Source organism: Toxoplasma gondii, chromosome IV (genome assembly GCF_000006565.2).
Source record: "Toxoplasma gondii ME49 chromosome IV, whole genome shotgun sequence".
NCBI lineage: Eukaryota > Apicomplexa > Conoidasida > Eucoccidiorida > Sarcocystidae > Toxoplasma > Toxoplasma gondii.
The window spans coordinates 2,372,729-2,393,375 of NC_031471.1; the positions used below are offsets into that span (position 1 = coordinate 2,372,729).

The following is a 20,647-nucleotide window of genomic DNA, read 5'->3' on the forward strand; positions in this document are numbered from 1 at the left end:
TAACATTTTCTTCTGTCTCCTCGCTACTGTTTTCCTCTTCTCGTATCTCCTTTCTTCTTGATTGTTTCATCTTTCGTCTTCTCTCGCTGCACTTCCTTCTTCGCTTTGTTACTGTCTGCGCCTTCCTCCTCTGAGGCGCATGCAGACCTTCCCTGCGACAAGCGAGCGGGTGTAGACCTGCTCATGGCGCGTCTCTTCTTCCAACGGAGAACCTTTTACGAGGTTTCTTTTTCTCGCCTTTCCGCGTAGATCTCTCTCTCCTCGAAAGGGTCTCTCGCGGTCTCCGCTCTCTGTCTAATGCACATATTCTGTGGTCGACCATCATATCGATATTTAACCTCCAAAACGCAAACCTGCTCACTGTATAGACCTACCACGGAAACACAGAAGGAAAGAAGGAATGACTCGCTGTACTCCATACACCCTATCGTTGTCTCTTTCCGTCTGTAGACATATATATATATATATATGTATATATACATATGGAGCGCTTTGCTCACATTTATATTTATATTTGACTGAATTCAAATAAATATTTTGTGTAGATCCGTGTCTGGCGCTGCGGCGGTGGGGGGGAAAAGGGCAAATGCCTGCGGCCTTCAGTTTACGCTGCAGATTTCGACCGTCTCTGTCCACGCTAAGAGGTGAGAGGCACTGCGTTTGTCGCGGAGGCGAGAACGAGCTTTTCCGGAGTCTCCTTCCGCTCGACATGGTGGAAATGTTCTGGGAGCGACTGCAGGCGTTCCTCGGAGACGTTCGGAAGGATTGATGGTCTGAAGCGCGAGGCTTCGCTTCTCGACAGAGACGCGCAGGTCTTCTCCCTTCAGATCCAGGACTCACACTTTCGTCAGACCTCACGCGTTCGTTCCGCAGCCCTCTGCTCTCACCTTTCTTCTTCCTAGACCTTTGCGTAAACGTTCTTTGGAAAAAAAGAGAAGGCCGCGCGCAGAACCGCCCCACAGGCCTTTGCATGCAAATGCAGCCTCCCCCCAAAAAAACGGCGAAGTCACTCGCGTCAGCTTCTCAAGGCGCCTCCTGTCTCCACTCTCAGTCGGTGGAAACAAGGCGCTCACGCATCACAAACATGTTGGGGAAGAACGTCGGAAAATGGGGATCTCTCCTCTCTCAACCTCACGCGGTACAAACAAGAGTCACTTGTTTTCCTTCTCGTTCCTCGCAGCATTGCCTCCATTTTGGCTCTCTCTCCCTCTCTTTTGTCTAAGTCCATCTCCACTCTGGCCTCCACTTCCTCCGCTTCTCCCTGTCCGTCTCTCCTGTTCTTCCCCTTGTTCTCCATTCTTTTCTCCTTTGTTCTCTCCATTTCCCCTCCACTGCGCTCGACAGCCTTGCAAAAAATCGCGCATGGCATGGCCTGCGCGAGGGCGGATTGCCTCGAGCGTTCTCGTCCGTATCTCCGTCCTCCTTCTTCGTCTTCTCTTTCTTCTTCTCCTTCTCTTTCTTCTTCTCCTTCTCTTTCTTCTTCTCCTTCTCTTTCTTCTTCTTCTTCTCCTTCTCTTTCTTCTTCTTCTCCTTCTTCTCTCCCTTCTCGTTCGTTCTTCACACAACTCCCGAGGTCCGGAGCGCCGAGAGCATCGCTTCCGTGGAAGCGTTTCCGCCGCAGAAACGCAGAGACAGGAGGCCGAGCGCGAGAGCTCGAGAGACGACTCGCGCTCCTTCCCTCAGATCAGGGGGGAGCGAAACAGACACACAACATGCTTGTCCTTAAAAAACTCGAGATACGCACGGAGGCACTGAGGGCGCGTCTCCGCAGCGCGTGGAAGCAGGCAAATGCAAAAAAAAGGCAAGCAGGACGGCGAAAGCGTCGCACAGCTGCGCTGAGAAAGCCTACTCCCCACACGCAAGCGCGCAGATCTCAGGCGCGGCCACAGAAGCTGTCTCTCTTCTCACTCCTCTTCTCCGACCATCTTCTCTTCTTTCGCCTCTCACGGCACCCGTCGTCCGCCGCCCTTCCTCCGCTTCTTGTTGCTCCTCCCGTAGCCAAGCGCCTACAGCTTCGCGTTCTCGCATGATTCGCTGCATGCGCGTCTGCGCCTCGCCATCGAAACCGAGAGGCTGTGGGCCTCGCGCTCGAGCGCGCTGATCTGGAGGAAGGCATGACGCAGAACTCGCAAGTTCCAGTCTACGAGGTGAGGTCTGTCGAACTGATTTTCGCGGACAACGCATGCAACTCGCAGTTCTTCGTCGACCGCGAAGACGAGGAGAAGCAAGCCGGACGTCAAGTGCACAAGGTACGTCTCCTCCGACCTCAATCGGACGGCGCCCGACGCGAAAGGCGTCGTCGAAGCTGTCTCCTCGACTCCGTTCCTGCCAGCCAAAACAACGTCTGCAGCTTCAGACGACGTTTTAGAACAAAAAAGAGACTTCACACGGCTCGAGTCTCCATCTGTCAACTGTTCTTCGCCTTCGACAGTTGCTCCACTCTTCATCGCTTCTCTCGTTGCCGCTCTCTCTGTTCTGCCAGCTTGTTCTTGCTTTCCTTCTTCTTGCTTTCCTTGTTCTCGCTCTCCTTCTTCTTGCTCTCCCTCTTCTTGGTCCTGTTGTGCGTCTTCGCGCTCTTCTCTCTTTCTGCGATCCTCTTGTTCTCCGTCTGCTGCTCCTCTCTCGCTCTCTCCTTCTTCTCTCTTCGCGGCCCCCTGCCCTTCTCGCTCTTCATGTTCTTCGCGGGATCCTTCTCTGCTTGGTTCTGCTCTTCGTTCTTCTGCGCGCCTGCGTCGGCGCGGTCGGTCGACGGCTCTGCCCGGCGGCTCTGCTGCGTAGATCGACTTCAGCTCTCTCCCCATCTCCACGATTTCGGCGACGAGTTCGAAGGTGGACGCGTCGAAGGCTGCGGCGTCGCTTGCGAGGCACAGTCGCGAGTCTGCGTCGAAGAGAATCGCCTTCTCGAATCGACATGACTGCACCAGCCGCGCCAGCATCTCCTGACAGATCTCGCTGTGGTGGAAGAGACGCTGAAAAGCCGAGGCAAAAGAGCTTTCGAAAAAAGGTCAATGCAAGACGCTTACTCCACCCGCGCCAGGCCGCCGAAAGATGGTCCGAACCGCGGCGGCTCTCCCGAAATCTCTTGCCCTCAAAGAAGATCCCCCCGACCGACGAAGACGCGGAAGGTCGCTCTCCAGGTCGTCTACACATCTACGCAAAGTGGGGAGAAGAAAAGTCTGTCAGTTGAGCTCGTCGCGACCGAGCAGAAAAAGCCAAAAACCACAAATTCACTTCATGAACGCACCTGGACAGCGCGGCTGCTCGCCTGGAAAACAGACGCGTCGAAGATGCAGGTGGACGCGAAGCAGAAGAGCGAAGACGCGAGAGAAACTCGAGAGGCCTCCCCAGAAGGCCCAGAGTCTCCGCAACCTGCAGTCTTTTTTTGACAAGCGCGGAAGCACAGCCGTGCCGCCTCCGCCTCTCCCTGGGGCAGTCCCTGCTTCGTCTCCGCAAGACTTTCGTTCAATTGCATGCGCAAAGATTCCTCCAGCTGTCGCGCCACACCGTCCGCTCGTGCGTCCTCGCCTCCCCTTGATTTGTGCAGAAAAATCTGAGAAAAAATCCACGACTTCCACGACGCAGTCCGAAGAAGACAGGAGGCGAGCTTGCAGCAAAAGAAACTCAACGCGTCATGCACCGTCCACAAGAGAAAAGAGAAGGAAACAGACACAAGGAAGGCGAACAGAGAAGAGACGCAGTGCGCCGCAGAGGGAAGGCCAGAAGTCGACAGAGAGAGAGCGAGAGAGAGAGGAAGCCAAGTTGGCCGGAAGTCGACGTTGAGAGAAGCCTGGTCCTGCGCACAGACACCGCGAGTCGCGTCGTCTCCTTCCTGCCCTTTCCTCTCTCTTCTTTCCCTAAACTCTCCCTGGTTCGTCTTTTACCTCGACAAACAGTTGCGGCTTGATCCGCCAAGCTTGCTTGAGAAAGGCAGAGGCTTGAGGGAGATCTTCGGAGAGAGCAGTTTCGCTCTGGACGTCCAGGACGAAGACGAGGCAGTCTGTGCGTCGCAGGACTTCCTCCCAAGAATCTTCCTCGCTGGCCAAGTCTGCGGAGCCCAAGAGGGAGAGAGAAGACGCGGGGAAGGGCATGGAGGAGGTCTTCGGAGAAACAACGTCACTCAGACTCTGCGGGGAGACGGAGTTGGACGAGGGCATGCGACAGACGCCCGAGGACGAGGGCAGCGCAGCAGACGCGAGGTGGAGAGAGTCGAAAACGAATCGACCAGGCAGAACCGTGACGGAAAATTCAAGGAGCGATCCGCAGCGCGCCACCGTCACTTCGGCCTGGACAGACAGAGACAGAGAGAGAGAGAACAGGTGGAAAGAGAGTACAAAAGATGGAAAACGAGAGAGGAAACGGGAGAGCGAGAGAAGAATAAAGAGGCTGGACAGAAGGACGCAAGACAGAGAGAGCGACTGACGCGGTGACAGAGGACAGAGAGGAGAGGAAGGAAGCGCGAGAAGAAGCGATAGGGGCAAGCAGAGAGAGAAAATGAAAGAGAAGGAAATCAGGAAGCGAAGGAGAAAGATATAACAAGGAAGGCAAGAAAGAACTGATTTCCCTTCGAGCTTCCGTTGCGTCTTCTTCTGACCTTGAGGTCGCTGCCATCGTCGCCGCCTGTCTCATGGGGAGGAACACGTTGAAACACAACGCGAGCGATGGACGAGATTCCGCTCCCAGGCAAGCCCACGAAAACCAAGTTCGGTGTGCTGTCGTCGAGGAATCTGAAGAAAATCGAAAGCAGGGGGTTTGTTCTTTTTCTCTCAAAGTCGCTCGTCTTTCTCTTCTTGCTTTTCATATTTTCTACTACCCTCTGTCCTGTCTGCTCTCGTTCGCCTCACTTCTTCCTCTTTTCAACTTCGCCTCTCTCTCTTCTCCTGCTCACTCCTGTTCTGCCTCTCTGTTCTCTCCTCCTCTTCCGCCGTTCCACCTTACTTCCTCTCCTCTTGTTCTCTTTTCTCTTACCGCTGTATGTCCTCGGGGCTGAGGAAGAGGCTGCTCAGACCGGAGCTCCGCGGTCCAGAGAACGGCGAGAAGCAGGAGGCGGTGCGGGGGAGAGGAACGGAGTCTGAGGCGGAGGACGCGGTGGCCGCCTCGGGATGCGACTCTCCCTGCGCTGCAGAGGCTGAGGAGGACAGTCCCCGAAAGCGAGAGGTGCGAGCGAAGAGCGACAGCGGACGCCTCCCTCTCATCTTGTCTCCGGCAGAATCTCGAGAGAGAGATGCGCAGGCGACCTGTCCGAAACAGCGAGAACGCCGCGAAGAGACAAGAAGGAGAACAAGAGAAACTGGGGAAACGAGAGACAGAAAAGGGAAGAGGAGAACATGAGGAAGAAGAGTTGAGAACAAGAGAGAACGAGAACAGGAGTCCGTTCGTGAGGTTGAGGAAGCGGTTTGTGACGAGGAGGCCTGAAGGCGGGTGTCGGAGCGACGCGAGAGAGGCCCTCAAGCGACCTGCGTGAGGCTCCAATCAGAGAGAATTCGCGACTACTCTCTCGGCCTCGAGAAAATATCGGAGACGAAAGGGGAGCTCCGAGCAGCTGAAGAAGGTTCTCGCTCGCGCCAGGCCTCCAGAGACTGGCGCAAAAAAAGGCGCGAAAAAGCGAGAGCGACCTTCGTTTTGAGAAGAGAGAACGAAGGCGAGGGCAGTCTGCCAGAGCAGACCGCCCTCTCAGGCGTTTGCGGCGTGTATATCCACTACACACTCACAAACGCCCGAGACCGGCCAGGCGAGAAGGATCTCCGGAGACTTCTCTGCGGTGCCTTCGGAGTCTTTCTGCAGAAGGAACGACGCGCCGCGCGCAGGAAGAAAAGAACATGCTCTTGCTGTTTCGCGAGAAGGAAAACGCACCTCTCCTCCCTCTGGGACTTGCTGGCCAGTGTCCGCGCTCCACCCTCTCGCCGGGACGGCAGGGCGACGAAGGCGCTCTCTCCATCCGTCCAGAGAAGTCCAGGAAAATCTCTTCGGAGTCGAAAGTCCTGAGCGGCGCCGCTTCCCGAGGAAAGGAAGCTCCCGCGCTTCTGCGGCGACTCGCGAGGCCTCATATCACTGCTGGCCGCCAGCGGCGAAAAGTCGCCTCTGCATGCGCGAACAGCGCGGCCTGCTGCGGAGAAAACGTCTTCGAGAATGCAGACACACCAAAAAGAACGCCGACGAACGGAGAGAAGAAAGAGAGAGAGGGTGGAAAAGGAAGAGAGGGAGCGGGGAAAAGGAAGAGACAAACTGGAGACCGCGAAAGCGAAAGAGTTCGAGAATGAGACAGTGAAACATGTTTGTGTGTGGAGGAGCGAAAAGCCGGGGCGGCTCAGGGCGAGGCAATTTCCTCGCGAGTTTTCGCTGTTCCCCTCTCTTTTTTAGTTCCCTTTCTCCCTTTCTTCTTTCTCCGCGTTGGACTGGACTTCAGCCGACAGCAGCTGCTCTTCTCAGATTCTCTTGAGCTTCTCTTCCCTTGGTCCGGTCCCTCTCTCTCTCTCGCGTCTACGCAGGTCCACTACTACTCGAGTCGACCGTCCATCGCATCCGTTCTCTTCTGTTTCGACGCGCTTCAAGTCAACGACCTTCTTCTCTGTTTCGCGCCGCTTGTCTTTCCTGTTCGTCGTCCTTCTGCTGTTCGTCCTTTCCTGTGCTTCCTGTCCTCGCTGGTAGAGCAGGCGTCGAGCGGAAGACGTCTTTTTCTTCCGTTATTTGTATTTTTCCTTCTCCCCGCTTCTCTGTCTCCTTTCTTTGCCTCTCCTGTCTCTGTTTTTAGTTCCTTCTCGGATGCTTTTCGCAGCATGACGCCGCTCCCTTCCTCGCTCTCCTGCGCTCCAGCCGCGGCGGGGTGGACACAAAGGGAGCCATTGCAGGACCTCGATGCCAAAGCGGAAACCGAGAAATCAAGATCTTCTTCCTCCTCTTCTTCCTCCTCTTCTTCTTCCTCTTTCTCTTCTTCCTCTTCTTTCTCTTCTTTCTCTTCCTCTTCTTCTTCCTCTTCTTCTTTTTCTTCTTTTTCTTCTTCCGCGACTGTGCAGCCTTCTGATGTTGTGTCGCGATCAGGGGCGCGGCGAGTAGTTCTGCGCGAGCGTAGCGGCGCCGGCGGAGCTTCTTGTTCTTCGTCTTCTTTGCCAACCGCTTCTGTCTTTGCCTCTCCGCCGTCTGCGGCGCAGCCTTCCTCCTCTTCTCGTCCGTCGCCTTCTCCAGGAAAGAGTCTCTCCGTCTGCACTCTTTCTGCAAGTGACGGTCGAGGAAAGCGGAGGCCGCACAGCTTCGGTGGCGGAGGGAGAGAAGCGAAGAAGGCGCGGTTCTCGTCGACGCGACGCCGCGGCAACGCAGGGCAGGCAGAGAGGGAAGTCGAGGCTCGCATCGGGGAGGAAGAGCGAGAGGAAGAGCTGAGAAAAGAGGTCCTGGACGCCGTCAAGATCTTGACGAGTCCGGAGGAGATCGAGGCCCTCGTTCGGATTCTTGTCGATCTCAGGGAGAGCAATTTCGCTCTCTTCGAGCGGATTATTCACCGCCGAGGCTGTCAAGAGTGTCTCCAGATCCTCGAGGAAACTCTAGTGAGCGAGCGGTCAAATTCGCAAAAAAGCAGAAAGCGAGAGAAGAAGAGTAAAAGAAAGGAAAGACGCATGACTGTGTCCATGTACGTTCAGAGGGAGGAACCATCACGAGAGGACCACAGGACGGCCTGTCTGTCTTTGAAAGTCGGTTCTCTCGTCTTTTCTGTCTCTGTCTCTCTCGACATTATGTCCTTGCGTCATTCGTCTCGTCTTCACTCTTCTCCGCCATCTACCTCGATTTTCCGGCGGTGTCTGCTCTAACGGTGGATCTGTGTCTCTCCCTTCCTTTCTCCCCTTGCGCCTCTCTGCGTTGTTGTACCACATACAATACGTTTGTCCTTTCTCTCTTCTGCATGAAGAGTGACATCCCTTTTTCTTTCTTCTTCATTTCTACCTTTCTCCGACACCAAGGTCCCCACTGCCGCTGCCTCCTCTTCTAACTGCTCCCTTCCACTTGCGCGCGCCGTCTCCTGTTCTCTTGTTCTCTTTCGGTCTCTTTTTTCGACAGATGGTCGAGCGCGAAGGCGGCCAGTTCCTCCCTTGCGGACGCCGCAGGACGCCCGGCGGGATTTTTCTGCGTCTCCTCCAGAGCAGGTAGGTGGAAAGGCGCGGCGCAGAGAAACCGCAGGCAGCGAGGGAGATCAAGAGGGCAGAGACGAAGAAGGATGGACTGGCAGGAGCGCGCAGGACATGCGAGAAAGTCGCAGGGAAGAATCGTGGAGGGGGTGAAGAGACAGACGGAACGCGTTGAGAAGGAGGAGACTGGACAGGAAGGTCTGGCGAACCGCAACGCAACAACAAGGTGGAAGAGAGAAAGTGAACAGAGACAGCGAGGACAGCTTCGGAGGCCGAACGTACTTAAGTAGCACGAAGCTTCCACAGAGACGAAAAGAATCGACAGCCGATGACAAGGAAACGAAAAAGAAGAAAAAACAACGTGATACGCTTGAATGTAAAAAAGACCAAATCCGAATGCACTCATATCTTAAGGGAATATATACACAGATACAGACATACATATTGAAGTGCTGTGCCTACAAACATATATATACATATTTATACATATATTTATGTATATATATTTATATATTTTTTTATATATATTTTTATATATTTTTATATATTTATAGACGGTGTCTGTATACCGACTGTATCTGCGTCAGTATTTGTGAGGGCGACGCGTGACGTTTCTGTAAGAGCTGCTGGAGAGCAGACGCTGTTTGAGTGCATGTGGAACTGCGCGGTCTTCAGAATTCCTCCGGAGGACAGGAAGTTCATTTGGGATGAGCAAGTCCGCGCTCAGAAGGAGAGGAGAAAACTGTTGAAGAGCGCGCGGAGACAGTTTGCGAGAGACACCTGCGCAGAGCGAGCGGCGAGCGCCTTGCTGGAAAGCGAAGAACAGAAAGCCAGGCCAGCGAGAAAGCTCCCAGAGTCAAGAGGGAGCGAACCGGAAGAAGGCGAGTGCACTGACGACGAATGAGAAAGGAGAGCAGAGAAAAAAGGAAAAGGAGAAAGGAAGCAGAGAAGAGAAGAAGGATGGAACAAAGAAAGAAGACGCAGACGGTGAGCGGAACGAAGACGCGAGCTGAGGAAGGAAAGGAGGAGACAGGGAGAGAAAGCGTAAAGGGAAGAAGGGGTAGAACAGAGGAACTGAGATACACTTTTTGAAGGGATGAGAGAGGACAGCAAGAGGAGACAGTGAAGGACAAGGGAGGAGATGGAGAATCAGAGAAGATGGTGACGAGCTATAAGAACAGTTTCTCGGTGCAGATGTTTGTTTTCCAGTTCGAGGAGGGCGAGACGCTCTGTGGGGTTTCGCTCTTGACGAATTCGATCCCCGTTCATTGTTTTCCGCAGTTCGCTGCAAAGTCCTTCTCCGCGTTCCGTTTTTCCATCTTGTTCATCACTCGGCTTCTGTTGCCGCGCCGCAACACCGAGAACGCACTTGCGTTTCTAGAAATAATTTTCAAGCTCAGAAAGAGATTGGTGCACCGCTTCCAGAGGCACCGCCCACAGCGCCTCAGCCTCACAGCCGCTCTCTGTTCGCTGTCTTCCCCCTGCGTTTCTCTCTTTTCGTCTCTTTTCCGACGCTCCTCTTCTCTTCTGCTGCTCTTCTCTTCTGTTCCTCTTCTCTTCTGCTCCTCTTCTCTTCTGTTCCTCTTCTCTTCTGTTCCTCTTCTCTTCTGTTCCTCTTCTCTTCTGTTCCTCTTCTCTTCTGCTCCTCTTCTCTTCTGCTCCTCTTCTCTTCTGATCCTCTCGCCTTTTTTCGTCTCCCCCTCTGGTCTTGTTTTCCTCCGCGGCTCGCGTTCCGCCTTTTCTCTTCGATTCTCAGCTTTCCGTCTTCCCGGAGTTTCGGCCGTGGTGATGCATGGCTTGAATGGGGAACGCAGCGAGAGGCAGATGGAACCGCCACCCATCTCTCTCCTTCCTTTCTTCTTCGGCCTTGGCCTGGTCTCGCCTCCTTCGACGCCTTCGCCCCGGCTCTCTTCCGCGCTCTCTGCCGTCTTCTCTTCGCCATGCTTCTCTCTCCCTCTTCTCAGCTGCTTCTGCTGCTTCCCCTCCCTCTCGCATGCGCTCTTCTCCCTCCTGTTCTGCAGAACGCGAGACACAGGCCTGCGTCGAGGTGAGCAAGAAGGACAGCGTGTGGAGCAAAGTCGGCGAGAAAAACGACTGACAACTCACGCCCGCGCAGCCTGTCCGCAGCGAGCTGTCTGTACACCCCACCAACGCAGCAGAGGAAGAAGCAGAGGTGCAGGAAGAAGAAGAGGAAGAAGAAGAAGGCGAAGGGAAGAACGAGAGAGAAGTGGAAGAAGGAGAAGACTGAGAAGGAGACGACAAGAGACAAGAGGAAGAGGGAGAAGACTGAGGAGACGAAGAGAGATCAAGAGGAGACGAGGAAAAAACGGACGACAGAGGAGGCTTTGCGTCTGGGAGAAGACTCCCGGTTCGGTCGTTGGGAAGGGCAGGTTCTTCAGCTGAAGCAGTTTGGCGTTTAGAAAGGAAAACAAAAGAGGAAGCGTGTGACGGAGGAAGGCGGCCAAAGAGAGCGCTCCTGGCGACGGGGCTGTTGTCCGAGTCGGACGCGAGGGGAAGAAGGAAATGTTTTTCTGTCTCCGAGTCTTTTCTTCCTTCACAACCCAGAGAGTTTCCCCGAGAAGGACAGGAGAGACAGTGGGAGCGAAACGCGGAAAGCTGAACCAGAGAAAACACAAAAATTCAGGACGAAAGATGAAACTTTCAAAGCCACTGGAAAGGCACGTACACCTGAACGCGCGAACGATCTCGAAAACATGGAAACATGGACGAAGCCATCGAACCTTGCGAGGCCTCTGGCTCCTGCAGACCTCTCGAAAAAGCAAGCCTGAAAAGCGAGGTTGCTTGAAATTCAGTTCTCTTCTCCAACCGGGGTCGACCGATTCAGACAAAAACGGGGAGTCACTGAATCCCTTGAGGAACCGGGAAGCGACGAGAAACCGCCCATTTGCAGCAAAGAACCGCACAAAATCGCCTGTCGACTCGCATGGCTTCGCCTGCACTCTCGCGCATTCTCGTGATTGAAAACCAGAACCTTCCAAGCACCCACAAACCCCCCCATAAATCAACAGGTGCCACAAGAACTTTCACATATATATATATATATATATATATATGTATGTATGTATATCAGGTTTAATGCCATATATATATATATATTTATATATTTATATATATGATTTAGTGAACAAAGGCGAGACGCGGGGAAACGAAGAGCCGCGCTCGTGTGCATTGAGACCGCGCCGAGACTCTAAGAAGAGAGGAGGGATTGGGGTCGGTCGCAGAACGCGGAGTTTTTCGTTTCTGTTCCAGGCGAGGATCGAGCTCGTCGCAGAGAACAGTTCTTTTTTTTGGCCACCGCCGAGAGACGCAGCGGACTGCTCTCAGAAGGAAAGGTGAGAGTATCTAGCGGGGAGATCTTCGTCACCTCACCCTCCAACTTGAGGGACAGCGAACGAAGCAAAGAACAGGCCGACCCCCCGCGTCCGCCTCGAGCGAAGGCGACCTGCGAGTCGAGCACGACGCACAACTGATGCAACGCAGACGCTCGGTGACCAACAGTTAGCAGAGAATCCACGTCTGACGAGAGACGAGAGAGAGAAAGGAACTGGCAAGAGAGGAGAGCGAGAACTCTGTGTTCGCAGTCGGGTGGAACCATATCGGAGATAGGAATACCTGAATTTCTCGTCCACAGTGTCGACAGCGTGCACTCGAGGCCTCCGTCTGAAGAAAGGAGAAGAACTCTGCAAAGAGAGCTTCTCTGCTCTTCTCACTCTCCACCTGCATGTCCACTCTTCCTCCTTCCTTGCTCTCCTCTTCTTCTTCGTCTGCTGGTAGGGATTGTTTTCTGGAGGACGCGGACTCCTTCGAACGGCGCGAGCGTCTCTCTCCTCGTTCTTCTGCTCCTCGCGTCGCCTTCCCTGCTCGCTCTGTCGGCGAGAGAAGGTCACTGCAGACGCTCTCGTCTGGAGGCGAACAGGAAGCGGACTCTGCCGGCGGCAGCTCGCCGCCCGCTCGGAGTGTAGGTCCACCCGAAGGCCGGACGTCGCCGTCGCTCGCTTCTCGGCGATGCTCCTTCCCAGTCGCAGACGAAAACGCCAGCAGCCGAGGAGCTCGCGAGGAGGCGAACGGCCTTTCTGCCTCCGCGAGAGTCTCCGAAACTGCGGCTCGCGGAGACGGAGAAGAGAGCGACGCAGGCGGGAGAGAACCGAAAGCGAGTTGAAGAAGCTTCGTGTTGGGAGTTCCTCGCGCAGTCAAGGCGAGCTGAATCTCGAAGCTGCAGGGACCGGAGGCCACAGAACACTCGGAAAATGGAAAGAAAACGGTTGGAGAGCAGCGACGGACGAGTACGAAGGGCAAGCGAGAAAAGACAGAAAAACGAGCGCCCAGAAGAGCACGAGGCAATGCAGGAAGAGAAAGCGAGAGCGAAGGCGCGAAAGCCTCGGCATGCAAGAGAACGGAGGAACGCGAGACAGGAGACGGATGGACCAAAAGAGAACAGAAGGACCTCGGAGAAAGAGACACAGGCAGGACAGACGAAACGGAGCACAGACAGTTTACCTTGTAGCGAGACCGCGAAGCTCGCGCCGGTGTGCTCGATCTTGTTCCTTCAGTCTCTGCTCGAGTTCCCCAAGTTGCTGAGCATACCAGTGGACGAGCGACGCCGCGGATGAAGACAGCGGCGAAGAACCGGGATGTGCAGTCGCCAGAGGAGACGGACGAGCAGAGGAAACAGCTGCAGCAGAAGAAAGAGAACGAGAGACCGAGACTGACGCAGAGCACAAATGCACTGCGGGCGAGACGGCGTGCAACGTGGACGAGGCGCGGACTCGTCTATCGAGCGAAGCGTCTGCCATTGGACCATCCTCCAGACACTCTGATGACAAAGAAGAAGAAGGATGGGGAGGAGGAGAAGAAGGATGGGAAGGAGGAGAAGAAGAAGGATGGGAAGGAGGAGAAGAAGAAGAAGGATGGGGAAAAGAAGAAGAAGGATGGGGAGAAGGCGTTGGACAGGAGAGCATTCTGGAAAGAACTGTTTCGCGTTTTCCTCCTGGCGTTTGAGAACGGTGTCGTCTCTGTTCTTCTTCGCGCAGCAAGCGCTGGCACCTCTTCCACGACTTCCCCGCAAAAGAGGAAAATCCCTCACTCGAAAAGCAGTCAAAAAGCAAAGACAAAGGAGACGAACGAGACGAAGGAGACGAACGAGACGAAGGAGACGAAGAAGACGAAGACGAGCGAAACTGCAAGAGGGAAAAGAGACGGGGAAGAAGACGAGCACAGCGAAGAAGAGACGAACACCGGCGACAAGGAAGAGGAGAGAGAGAACGGATGTTGCAGAGAAGTCCTGCTTACAAGCAAGACGGAAGAAGATGTCGGCGCGAGCGTCGCACCAAGGTTTGACGGCATTCTTTCTTTTTGTGAAGCATCCGCGCGCTTCCTCGCGAGAAAGAAGGAGGATATGCTCTCACGAACAGTGCAAGGGTATGGAAAAAAACGAAAAGAAACGCGACGAGAGAGGAGAAAGAGGCTCCGCCCCACACGCATTTGTCTGCTGAGGGGAGACGCGGGGACGAGAAGAACGCTAAAAAGCTCCAAGAAGAAATCCAACCATCCGACGTGAGGAGGTCTATCGCTCCTTCGAGTCCTTTCTCGAGATCTGAAGGACCCTGAGAAACGCAAGTCGTCTCACGGAGAACTCGTCTCACAAAGAAGTCGTCTCACAAAGAACTCGTCTCACAAAGAAGTCGTCTCACAAAGAACTCGTCTCACAAAGAAGTCGTCTCACAAAGAACTCGTCTCACAAAGAAGTCGTCTCACAAAGAACTCGTCTCACAAAGAAGTCGTCTCACAAAGAACTCGTCTCACAAAGAAGTCGTCTCACAAAGAAGTCGTCTCACAAAGAAGTCGTCTCACAAAGAACTCGTCTCACAAAGAAGTCGTCTCACAAAGAACTCGTCTCACAAAGAAGTCGTCTCACAAAGAACTCGTCTCACAAAGAAGTCGTCGCACAAAGAAGTCTTTGCCCTTGGTGCTCGCGCTTCTCGCCTCTTGCGCGAGTTGTTCAAGAAGTCTGTCCTCGAAAGGAGTTCGATGGAAAGACAGATTTCGAGTCGTCTACACGAACAGGTCCGGTTGCGCCTTTGCATCTGACTCCGGGACGTTCTTGAGTTGAAAAAGTTGCCGCAGTTTCTGCAGCGACGCCTTGCATCGTTGAGTCGCTCCGCGTTGCCGTGGGCGCGCGTCTGCTGAGTTTCTGCGAGATCCTTTCGAGCGCGGTGGAGAGCCTGTTGAGTTCCTTTCGGGGGACATCGTCATTTGGCCTGCCAGGCTTTCGCAGCGAAACGCAAAAGTCGAGAGGAACGCGCGTCGCTCGCGGAAACGCTTCTGGGAGGGGACTCTCGAGGGAACGGAGGAAAGGAAGAGAAGGAAAGAAAGCGAAGAAAGCGAAGAACGCGAAAAAAGGGTGAGAAGCGAAAAGCGTGGAGAGAAAAAAGACGAAAGAGGGAGGAAGCGAGGTGTGTGGATGCCGTCTGTCCATCGCCAGAGAGAAGAATAAGAAGAATCGTGAGAGACGATCAAGCACAACGGCGCGCGAACCGTCGAGACTCACCGAGACAAAGAACGCGAGACACACAGACCGGCAACTCGAGCGGCGCGAACTTGGTCGGGTGGAGGACGAAAGAAGCAGGCCGAGAAGCTGCATTTCCTCGAATGAGAAGAGCGAGAAAGAATCTTCATGCAGACTGCTCGACCGCTCTCCTCCGTCCTGCATTTGACGTCCTTCGAGCGACGCAGTGACCTGGCGCAAGCCGTGTGTGCAGCCAGCAGAGAAGGCTGTCAAGCCGGCGAAGGAGAAAAGAAGAGGAAAACGCGGGGAAAAGAGGAGAACTAACGGAGGGGAAAAGCCAGAAGTCGGACCTGTCTCTCAACTGAGAGACTGAAAAGAGAAAAACGAGTGAAAGAAAGGTTGGCGAGGAAGAAGAAAGGCGTCTTTTCGTGAGTTCGCGACGCGAGTTGCGCCGGAAAAAGTCGCGCAGCTGGGCACAGATGCGCCGAGCAACAGAAGAATTTCTTCAGGGGAGGGGAGGGAGCGTTTCTCCCCTCCGTCTTCCTTTCTTGCTCCGCTTTGTTCCTCTTTTCTCTCGGAAACGCTTCATGCGTCCACCTCAAGATGCCTTCTTTCTTTCTCTTCTTTCTCTTCTGTCTCTTCTTCTCTCCCGCTTCTGCCCTATAATACGGCGTTCTTCGCCTGCGGCAGGTTTGTGTTGCCTTCGCAGGGAGAGAGGGGAAGGTACGGCATTCTACGAGCGAAAGAGAGGAAGGAGAAGAGAAGAAGACGAGCGAGAGAACGAGGAAGGAGGGAGAGAGGCCTGTTCTCCCCGCCCCACCGCTCGCCTCCTATTTCTCCTCGAACTCCGAGACGATACACGCAACGCAGTCGAACGAAACTGGCATTTTTATCTTTTCTCTCTAGAAAAGTTCTCTCTGCAAACGCCGTGTCTCCGTGCTTCCCTGTCTCTCCTACATCCTTATTATTCGCTTCTTTACCGTCTTTCGTCTTTCCCTATCTCTCGCTGTACCTCGTTCGTCCGTCCTCTCTTGCCTCTCTTCTTCGTCGTTGCACTCTCTCATCCGTCCTCGCCGCCATCTCGGCCTCTTCGACTTTTTTCTTTCTTCATCTCTTTCTTCCCGCGTACCTTTTAGTTCTTCCTCAGTCTAACCTGCTTGTTCAGTCTCTCTGGATTGTCTTCCTCCTTCTGTCTCGGCCTCTCGTGTCTTCTTCGTAGATCTCGCTCTCCTTCTTCTCTTTCGCTTCCTGGATTTTTCTCTTGTCCATCTCTTCCTCTTCCTCAATCTCTGTGTGTCTCGCGTTCTCGCTGTCGTCTCGCTCCTCCGCGTCTCTCCTTTTTCTCTCGTTTTCTTCATCTTTTTCACCGCCGCTGCCTTTCTCTCTTTTGTCTCTGTTTCTTCTTTTCTTTTCTGCTTTGCAAGTCTTCGCCGTTTTGCTGCTCTCTCTCTCTGCAGTTTTCAAGCTGACTCTCCTCTCTGCTCTCCGGCGACAGCCCCCTCAGGCTGCGTCTCGCAGCGCGGTTCAAAGCGCCCATTTTTCCTTCGAAACTCTCTGAACATCACGGTGCTCTCTCGCTTTCCGGCCGCTCACAAAGACTTACGCAGGACAGGCTTCCAGCCTTCCACAACTCGTCTGACTTCTTCAGAGTCGCCGAGGCACTGTCGTCGCCGAGGCGCTGTCGTCCTGCTGTCAGAGACTCCGTCGATTCCTGACTCGCGTTTTTCTGAGTTTTCGAAAGGTCCCTGACGAGCACTCTGCCGGCAGTGCGGGTCGCAGATGCATGCGCGAAAAGATGGCCGGAGGCGGGCGCGTTGGCGAAGCCGTCTGCTACTACGAGCTGCTGCAGGTTGAGAAGTCCAGTTCTCTGGAAGAAATCAAGAAAGCGTTTCGTCGCCAGGCTCTTCTCCACCATCCAGACAAGCATGCCGACAGAGTCGAGGAGGCGACGCGCATTTTTCAGCAACTGCAGGAAGCGTACGAGTGTCTAAGCAATCCTCAGGTAACTCTTCTTTGCCTGCCTTCTTCCTTGTCTTCCTTGTCTTCTTCCTTCTTATGCGTTCTCCGCACGAACAACGCCGAGTTCGTTTTCCCCTCTTCTGAGAGCGTCTCTCTTTTCCTCGCCTCTTTCCCTCAACGGATACCTACACGACAGACATCTTTTTCCTCGAATTCAAAGAGACGCCTGCCACCCTAAAATAGAGACGCGTTAAAATTTATATATATATATATATATATATGTATATTTATGTATATATATATTTATGCATATATATGTATATTTATGTATATTTATGCATATATATGTATATTTATGTATATATGTGTATATTTATGTATATTTATGTATATATATGTATATTTATGTATATATCTCTGGATAAGAGTACTTTTTTGTGCATGTACGTTTATTTACGTTCATCAGGTGGTTTGCGGAGACAGTGGCTGAGGGAGGTCCTTGTAGGAAGAGGAGCGAGAACTGTTGGTTACCTTCTTGTTATTTGTTTTCCCCTGCGTTTTTGCTTCTCACGTTTCGCTCTTCCTTTTCCGTGCGGTTTGTTCTTCTTCCGTCTTGCGAGTGTGTTTTTCTTGCCAGCGCGTTTTCTGACTTTCCTTGACGCCTCCTTCTTCGCAGGAGCGCTCGTGGTACGACGCGCACCGACAGCAAATTCTCGGTCGGGGCAAGGCCGCGGAGGAAGGCGCCGCATGCAGCAGAGGGACGTCTGTGGACTTGTGGGTGTTCTTCTCGCCTGGCTGTTTCTCGAACTTCAAAGATGGAGACAGCGAAAGCTTCTGGAAGGTGTACGGAGACGTCTTCGCCACCCTGGCGAGGGAAGAAGAAGAAGAACTGCGAGCGAACGGGGCAGACGCCCACCTGCTCGAGCGGGTACGAGCCGAAGAAAAGCGGCGGGACGGAAGGAAGAATGAAAGAGATGCCGAGACGGAGAGAAGGAAGCGAAGAGGAAGAGAGATCGCAAGCCGCATGTGCAGAAGAAGCGCAGGTAGAGGAGGCGAGAGAACCCAGTGGAGAGTGCGAGAAGGTGAAGGAGAGAGAGGGAGCAGAGGAAAGAGATAGAGGACGAGACAGGCGCTCGACGCAGAGAAGGAAACGGAGGGAGAGGACGGAAGCGGGAGAGACGGAAGCCGAGAGGAGAGAACGGGGGAAGACAGGGAGACGAAAAAGAAGTGAACCGCCGCTGTTTCTCACCTCGCGCGCTGCTGCGGTTCTGCATGTTTCTCCTCTCCAGGTGGCGGCGATTCCTGAGTTGGGCTCCTCGACTTCACCCTGGACAGAGGTTGCGGCGTTCTACTCCTTCTGGTCGAGCTTCGCTTCTCTGAAGTCGTTCGCTTTTGCAGACAGCTGGAAAATTTCACCGCAGGACTCGCGCGCCGAGCGCCGGTGGCTCCAGAAGGAAAACGAGAAGCTCCGACGAGCGAAGAGGAAGCAGTTCAACGACCTCGTCCAGAGACTCGTCGCGGCGGTCAAGAGGCGCGACCCCCGCGTCCTCCAGAGGTCGAAGGAGCTGGTGAGAAAAAGGGAAGGGTAGAAAAACTGGAGGGGAAAACGGAAAAGCAAGAGGAGGCGACTCCCGAGTCCTTCTCTCTAGATCGCGAATCGAGCGATTTTTCTGAAGAGAAAGCTGCGTTGCCTCGTGTCATGCTGCATCCGTACATAGTTCACTTGCTGGCAGAGCGCCTTCTTTCTGTGGAACGGAGCGTCTACACAGCGCATGCAAAGACCTCGATCGCGGCCGAGACGTACGGACAGAAGATGCTTCGAGTCGCCATGGAGCGACTGCGCGAAAAAAAAGGCTGCTGCGTTCACCATCGGTGTTCGCAGCGAGGAACGCATCGCTGGGGCGCTGCGTTTCCTGTAGAACAAAGTTGTTTCGAGTGATGCTACTGATGGTGGTGAAGAGTTCCAAAGAGACTTTGTTGACAGGAAAAGCAGTAACTGTGTCCTGGGGACCTTGCCGCCAAACGTCGCCCCGCCCACCGCGAGCATGCATGCACATTCGCAGGTGCGTTTCATCGGAGTCCTATGTATCCATACATACATATATATATATATATTTGTTTATATGTTTGTATGTTTGTATGTGTGTGTGGTATTTGTTTGTCTGAGTGTATCTTTTTGCGCGTTTTCGACTGTGTTTTTTGCACTTAGATTGCGGAGAAAGTTCGGTGTCGCGAGAGGCAGAGAGAAGAAGAAGCACGGAGGAAGGCGGCTCTTGCGCAGCACAGGCAAGAACACCGAGAGGCGCAGGCAGCGCTGTGGATTGCCCTCGAGGAAGAAAGGAGGGAACGGAAGCGGCAGGGCTACAGTTTCGCAGCAGACAGCGAAGAAGAAGAAGAGAGCGAAGAAGAAGAAGAGAGCGAAGAAGACGGAGAAGAAGAAGAGGGAGAAGAAGGAGAAGAAGACGACTTTTTGCAGTGGAGCGGAGAGCGACAGAGAAAGGGGGAAGAAGGGAGGGTTTGTTCGGAGGCTCCGACGACGAAGACAGCGAAGAAGGAGGGGAACCAAGGTGGGAAGAAGAAACGCAGTTCCGGAAAAGCGGCGACGGTCGTGTACACTTGCGAGGCCTGCAGGAAGACATTCAAATCCATGCCTCAGTTCGAGGCTCACGAGAGGTCGGCGAAACATCAACAGAGAGTGAAGCAGCTGCGGCGGCATGAGCAGCAGAAGACCGAAAGCGAGGAAGAGTCTCGCGAGGGAATAGCTGGAGGGACGCCAGAACGCGCGCAGAAAAGGGGAGGGAGACGAGCACGCAAGAAAGGTACACCAGCCAGGACAGCAGACGAAGAAGAAAGCGCGGAAGAAAGAGAGGAAGAAAGAGAGGAAGAAGAGAAAGAAGAAAAGGCCGAAGAAGAAGAGGAGGAAGAAGAGGAAGGAACGAGGAGAATGTCGGAGACGAGTTCGGATAAGAGGCTTTTTTCGGGATGTGAGAGCGGAGAATCAGAAGATGAAAGCGACATGCTTCTGCGGTTTGCGCAGTCGCGCGACCAGACGTCTCGACGCGACAGCTCCTTTTCCGAAGAAAGTGAAGAAGACAGTGAAGAAGGTGAAGAAGACAGTGAAGAAGGTGAAGAAGAAAGGGTAGAAGAACGCAGAGCAGAGGCTGTTTCCTCAGAAGAAGAGCAGAGACGGCTCGGCAGGAGGTGCCGGCGAAGGAGCAAGAAAAAAGAGGCGAAGAAAGGAAATGGATTCCAAGAGGGTGACGAAGAAACCTTCGTCGTCACTGCCTCAGGGCCTTCCTCACGCGCTTCAGCTGCGGAGAAACAAATGCATGCAAAGAAGCGCGTTTCTCCGGGAGAAGAAGGCAGCGCGAGACGAGCAGAGAAGAAGGCAGAAACCGAGTGGGCCTGTCAAGTTTGTGGGGAGGCTTTCGACAGCAGAAACAAAATGTTTCAACATATTAAAGCCGAAGGGCATGCTGCTCTCAAGAGCGTCGAGACCGGGCGCAAGGGGAAGAAGACTCGAGGCCAGCGAAGATGATAAACAAGAAAAAGAGGGCATCTACGGACGCATACACGCAGAAACACAGACGTCTCTCATCGCCATGGGATCCCACTGCCCACCTGGAGCCAATGAAACCTACCACCGATATACATTCACAAATATATATATATATATATATATATTTATATAAATGTTTATATATTTTTTTATATATTTTATATGTATTTTATATATGCAGATGTTTATATTTTATGTAGATGTGTAGGTATGCACATGCAATATTTGTATGTGCTCTCGTGTGTTTGGAAGTGGAGTGGATTTTGCATCTGTCCATTTGTGAGAAGAGAAAGACGAGGTGCGAGGGACTCTCTGCTCGTTTCTGTCTGCCCTGCGCGTCGAAAACATCTGTGTGCCAAAGTCATTTTCACCTGCGACTGCATGCAAGGAATTCGAAACGCGTCGCCTGCAGAAGCCGCAATCTCAGGGCCGCCGTCCTCGAAGGCTTCGCAGCAAAGAGAAAAAGCTCCTCTACAGCCAGAACCACGTACA

At 53.6% G+C, this 20,647-nt stretch overlaps 6 protein-coding genes across 6 annotated transcripts; 2 read left to right on the plus strand and 4 right to left on the minus strand.

The window, feature by feature from the left end:
* Window positions 1–4: 4 nt before the first annotated feature.
* On the minus strand, window positions 5–1,823 carry TGME49_301280 (hypothetical protein). Its single transcript, XM_002371609.2, has one exon. It carries the CDS (start codon window positions 970–972, stop codon window positions 358–360), a length of 615 nt encoding a protein of 204 aa, XP_002371650.1. The 5' UTR covers window positions 973–1,823; the 3' UTR covers window positions 5–357.
* Window positions 1,824–2,006: 183 nt separating this feature from the next.
* Window positions 2,007–5,192, minus strand: TGME49_301290 (hypothetical protein; the record flags this gene model as incomplete). The annotated part of the gene is made up of 5 exons (XM_002371610.2): window positions 2,007–2,969; window positions 3,245–3,550; window positions 3,882–4,283; window positions 4,592–4,724; window positions 4,966–5,192. 5 exons carry the CDS (start codon window positions 5,190–5,192, stop codon window positions 2,007–2,009), a joined length of 2,031 nt encoding a protein of 676 aa, XP_002371651.2.
* A 956-nt stretch (window positions 5,193–6,148) lies between these two features.
* Window positions 6,149–9,492, plus strand: TGME49_301300 (hypothetical protein). The gene is made up of 3 exons (XM_018782403.1): window positions 6,149–7,535; window positions 8,044–8,129; window positions 8,787–9,492. Exons 1-3 carry the CDS (start codon window positions 6,774–6,776, stop codon window positions 9,013–9,015), a joined length of 1,077 nt encoding a protein of 358 aa, XP_018637941.1. The 5' UTR covers window positions 6,149–6,773; the 3' UTR covers window positions 9,016–9,492.
* Window positions 9,078–13,790, minus strand: TGME49_301310 (hypothetical protein). The gene is made up of 3 exons (XM_018782404.1): window positions 12,630–13,790; window positions 11,745–12,345; window positions 9,078–10,727 (listed from the first exon to the last, which is right to left on the minus strand). Exons 1-3 carry the CDS (start codon window positions 13,088–13,090, stop codon window positions 9,864–9,866), a joined length of 1,926 nt encoding a protein of 641 aa, XP_018637940.1. The 5' UTR covers window positions 13,091–13,790; the 3' UTR covers window positions 9,078–9,863.
* Window positions 13,791–14,036: 246 nt separating this feature from the next.
* TGME49_301330 (hypothetical protein) lies at window positions 14,037–15,012 on the minus strand. Its single transcript, XM_002371614.2, has one exon. The coding sequence runs from the start codon at window positions 14,839–14,841 to the stop codon at window positions 14,131–14,133; it is 711 nt and encodes a 236-aa protein (XP_002371655.2). The 5' UTR covers window positions 14,842–15,012; the 3' UTR covers window positions 14,037–14,130.
* TGME49_301340 (DnaJ domain-containing protein) lies at window positions 14,063–20,607 on the plus strand. The gene is made up of 5 exons (XM_018782405.1): window positions 14,063–15,360; window positions 16,095–16,639; window positions 17,273–17,524; window positions 17,886–18,164; window positions 18,806–20,607. Exons 2-5 carry the CDS (start codon window positions 16,421–16,423, stop codon window positions 20,132–20,134), a joined length of 2,079 nt encoding a protein of 692 aa, XP_018637939.1. The 5' UTR covers window positions 14,063–15,360; window positions 16,095–16,420; the 3' UTR covers window positions 20,135–20,607.
* Window positions 20,608–20,647: the final 40 nt, after the last annotated feature.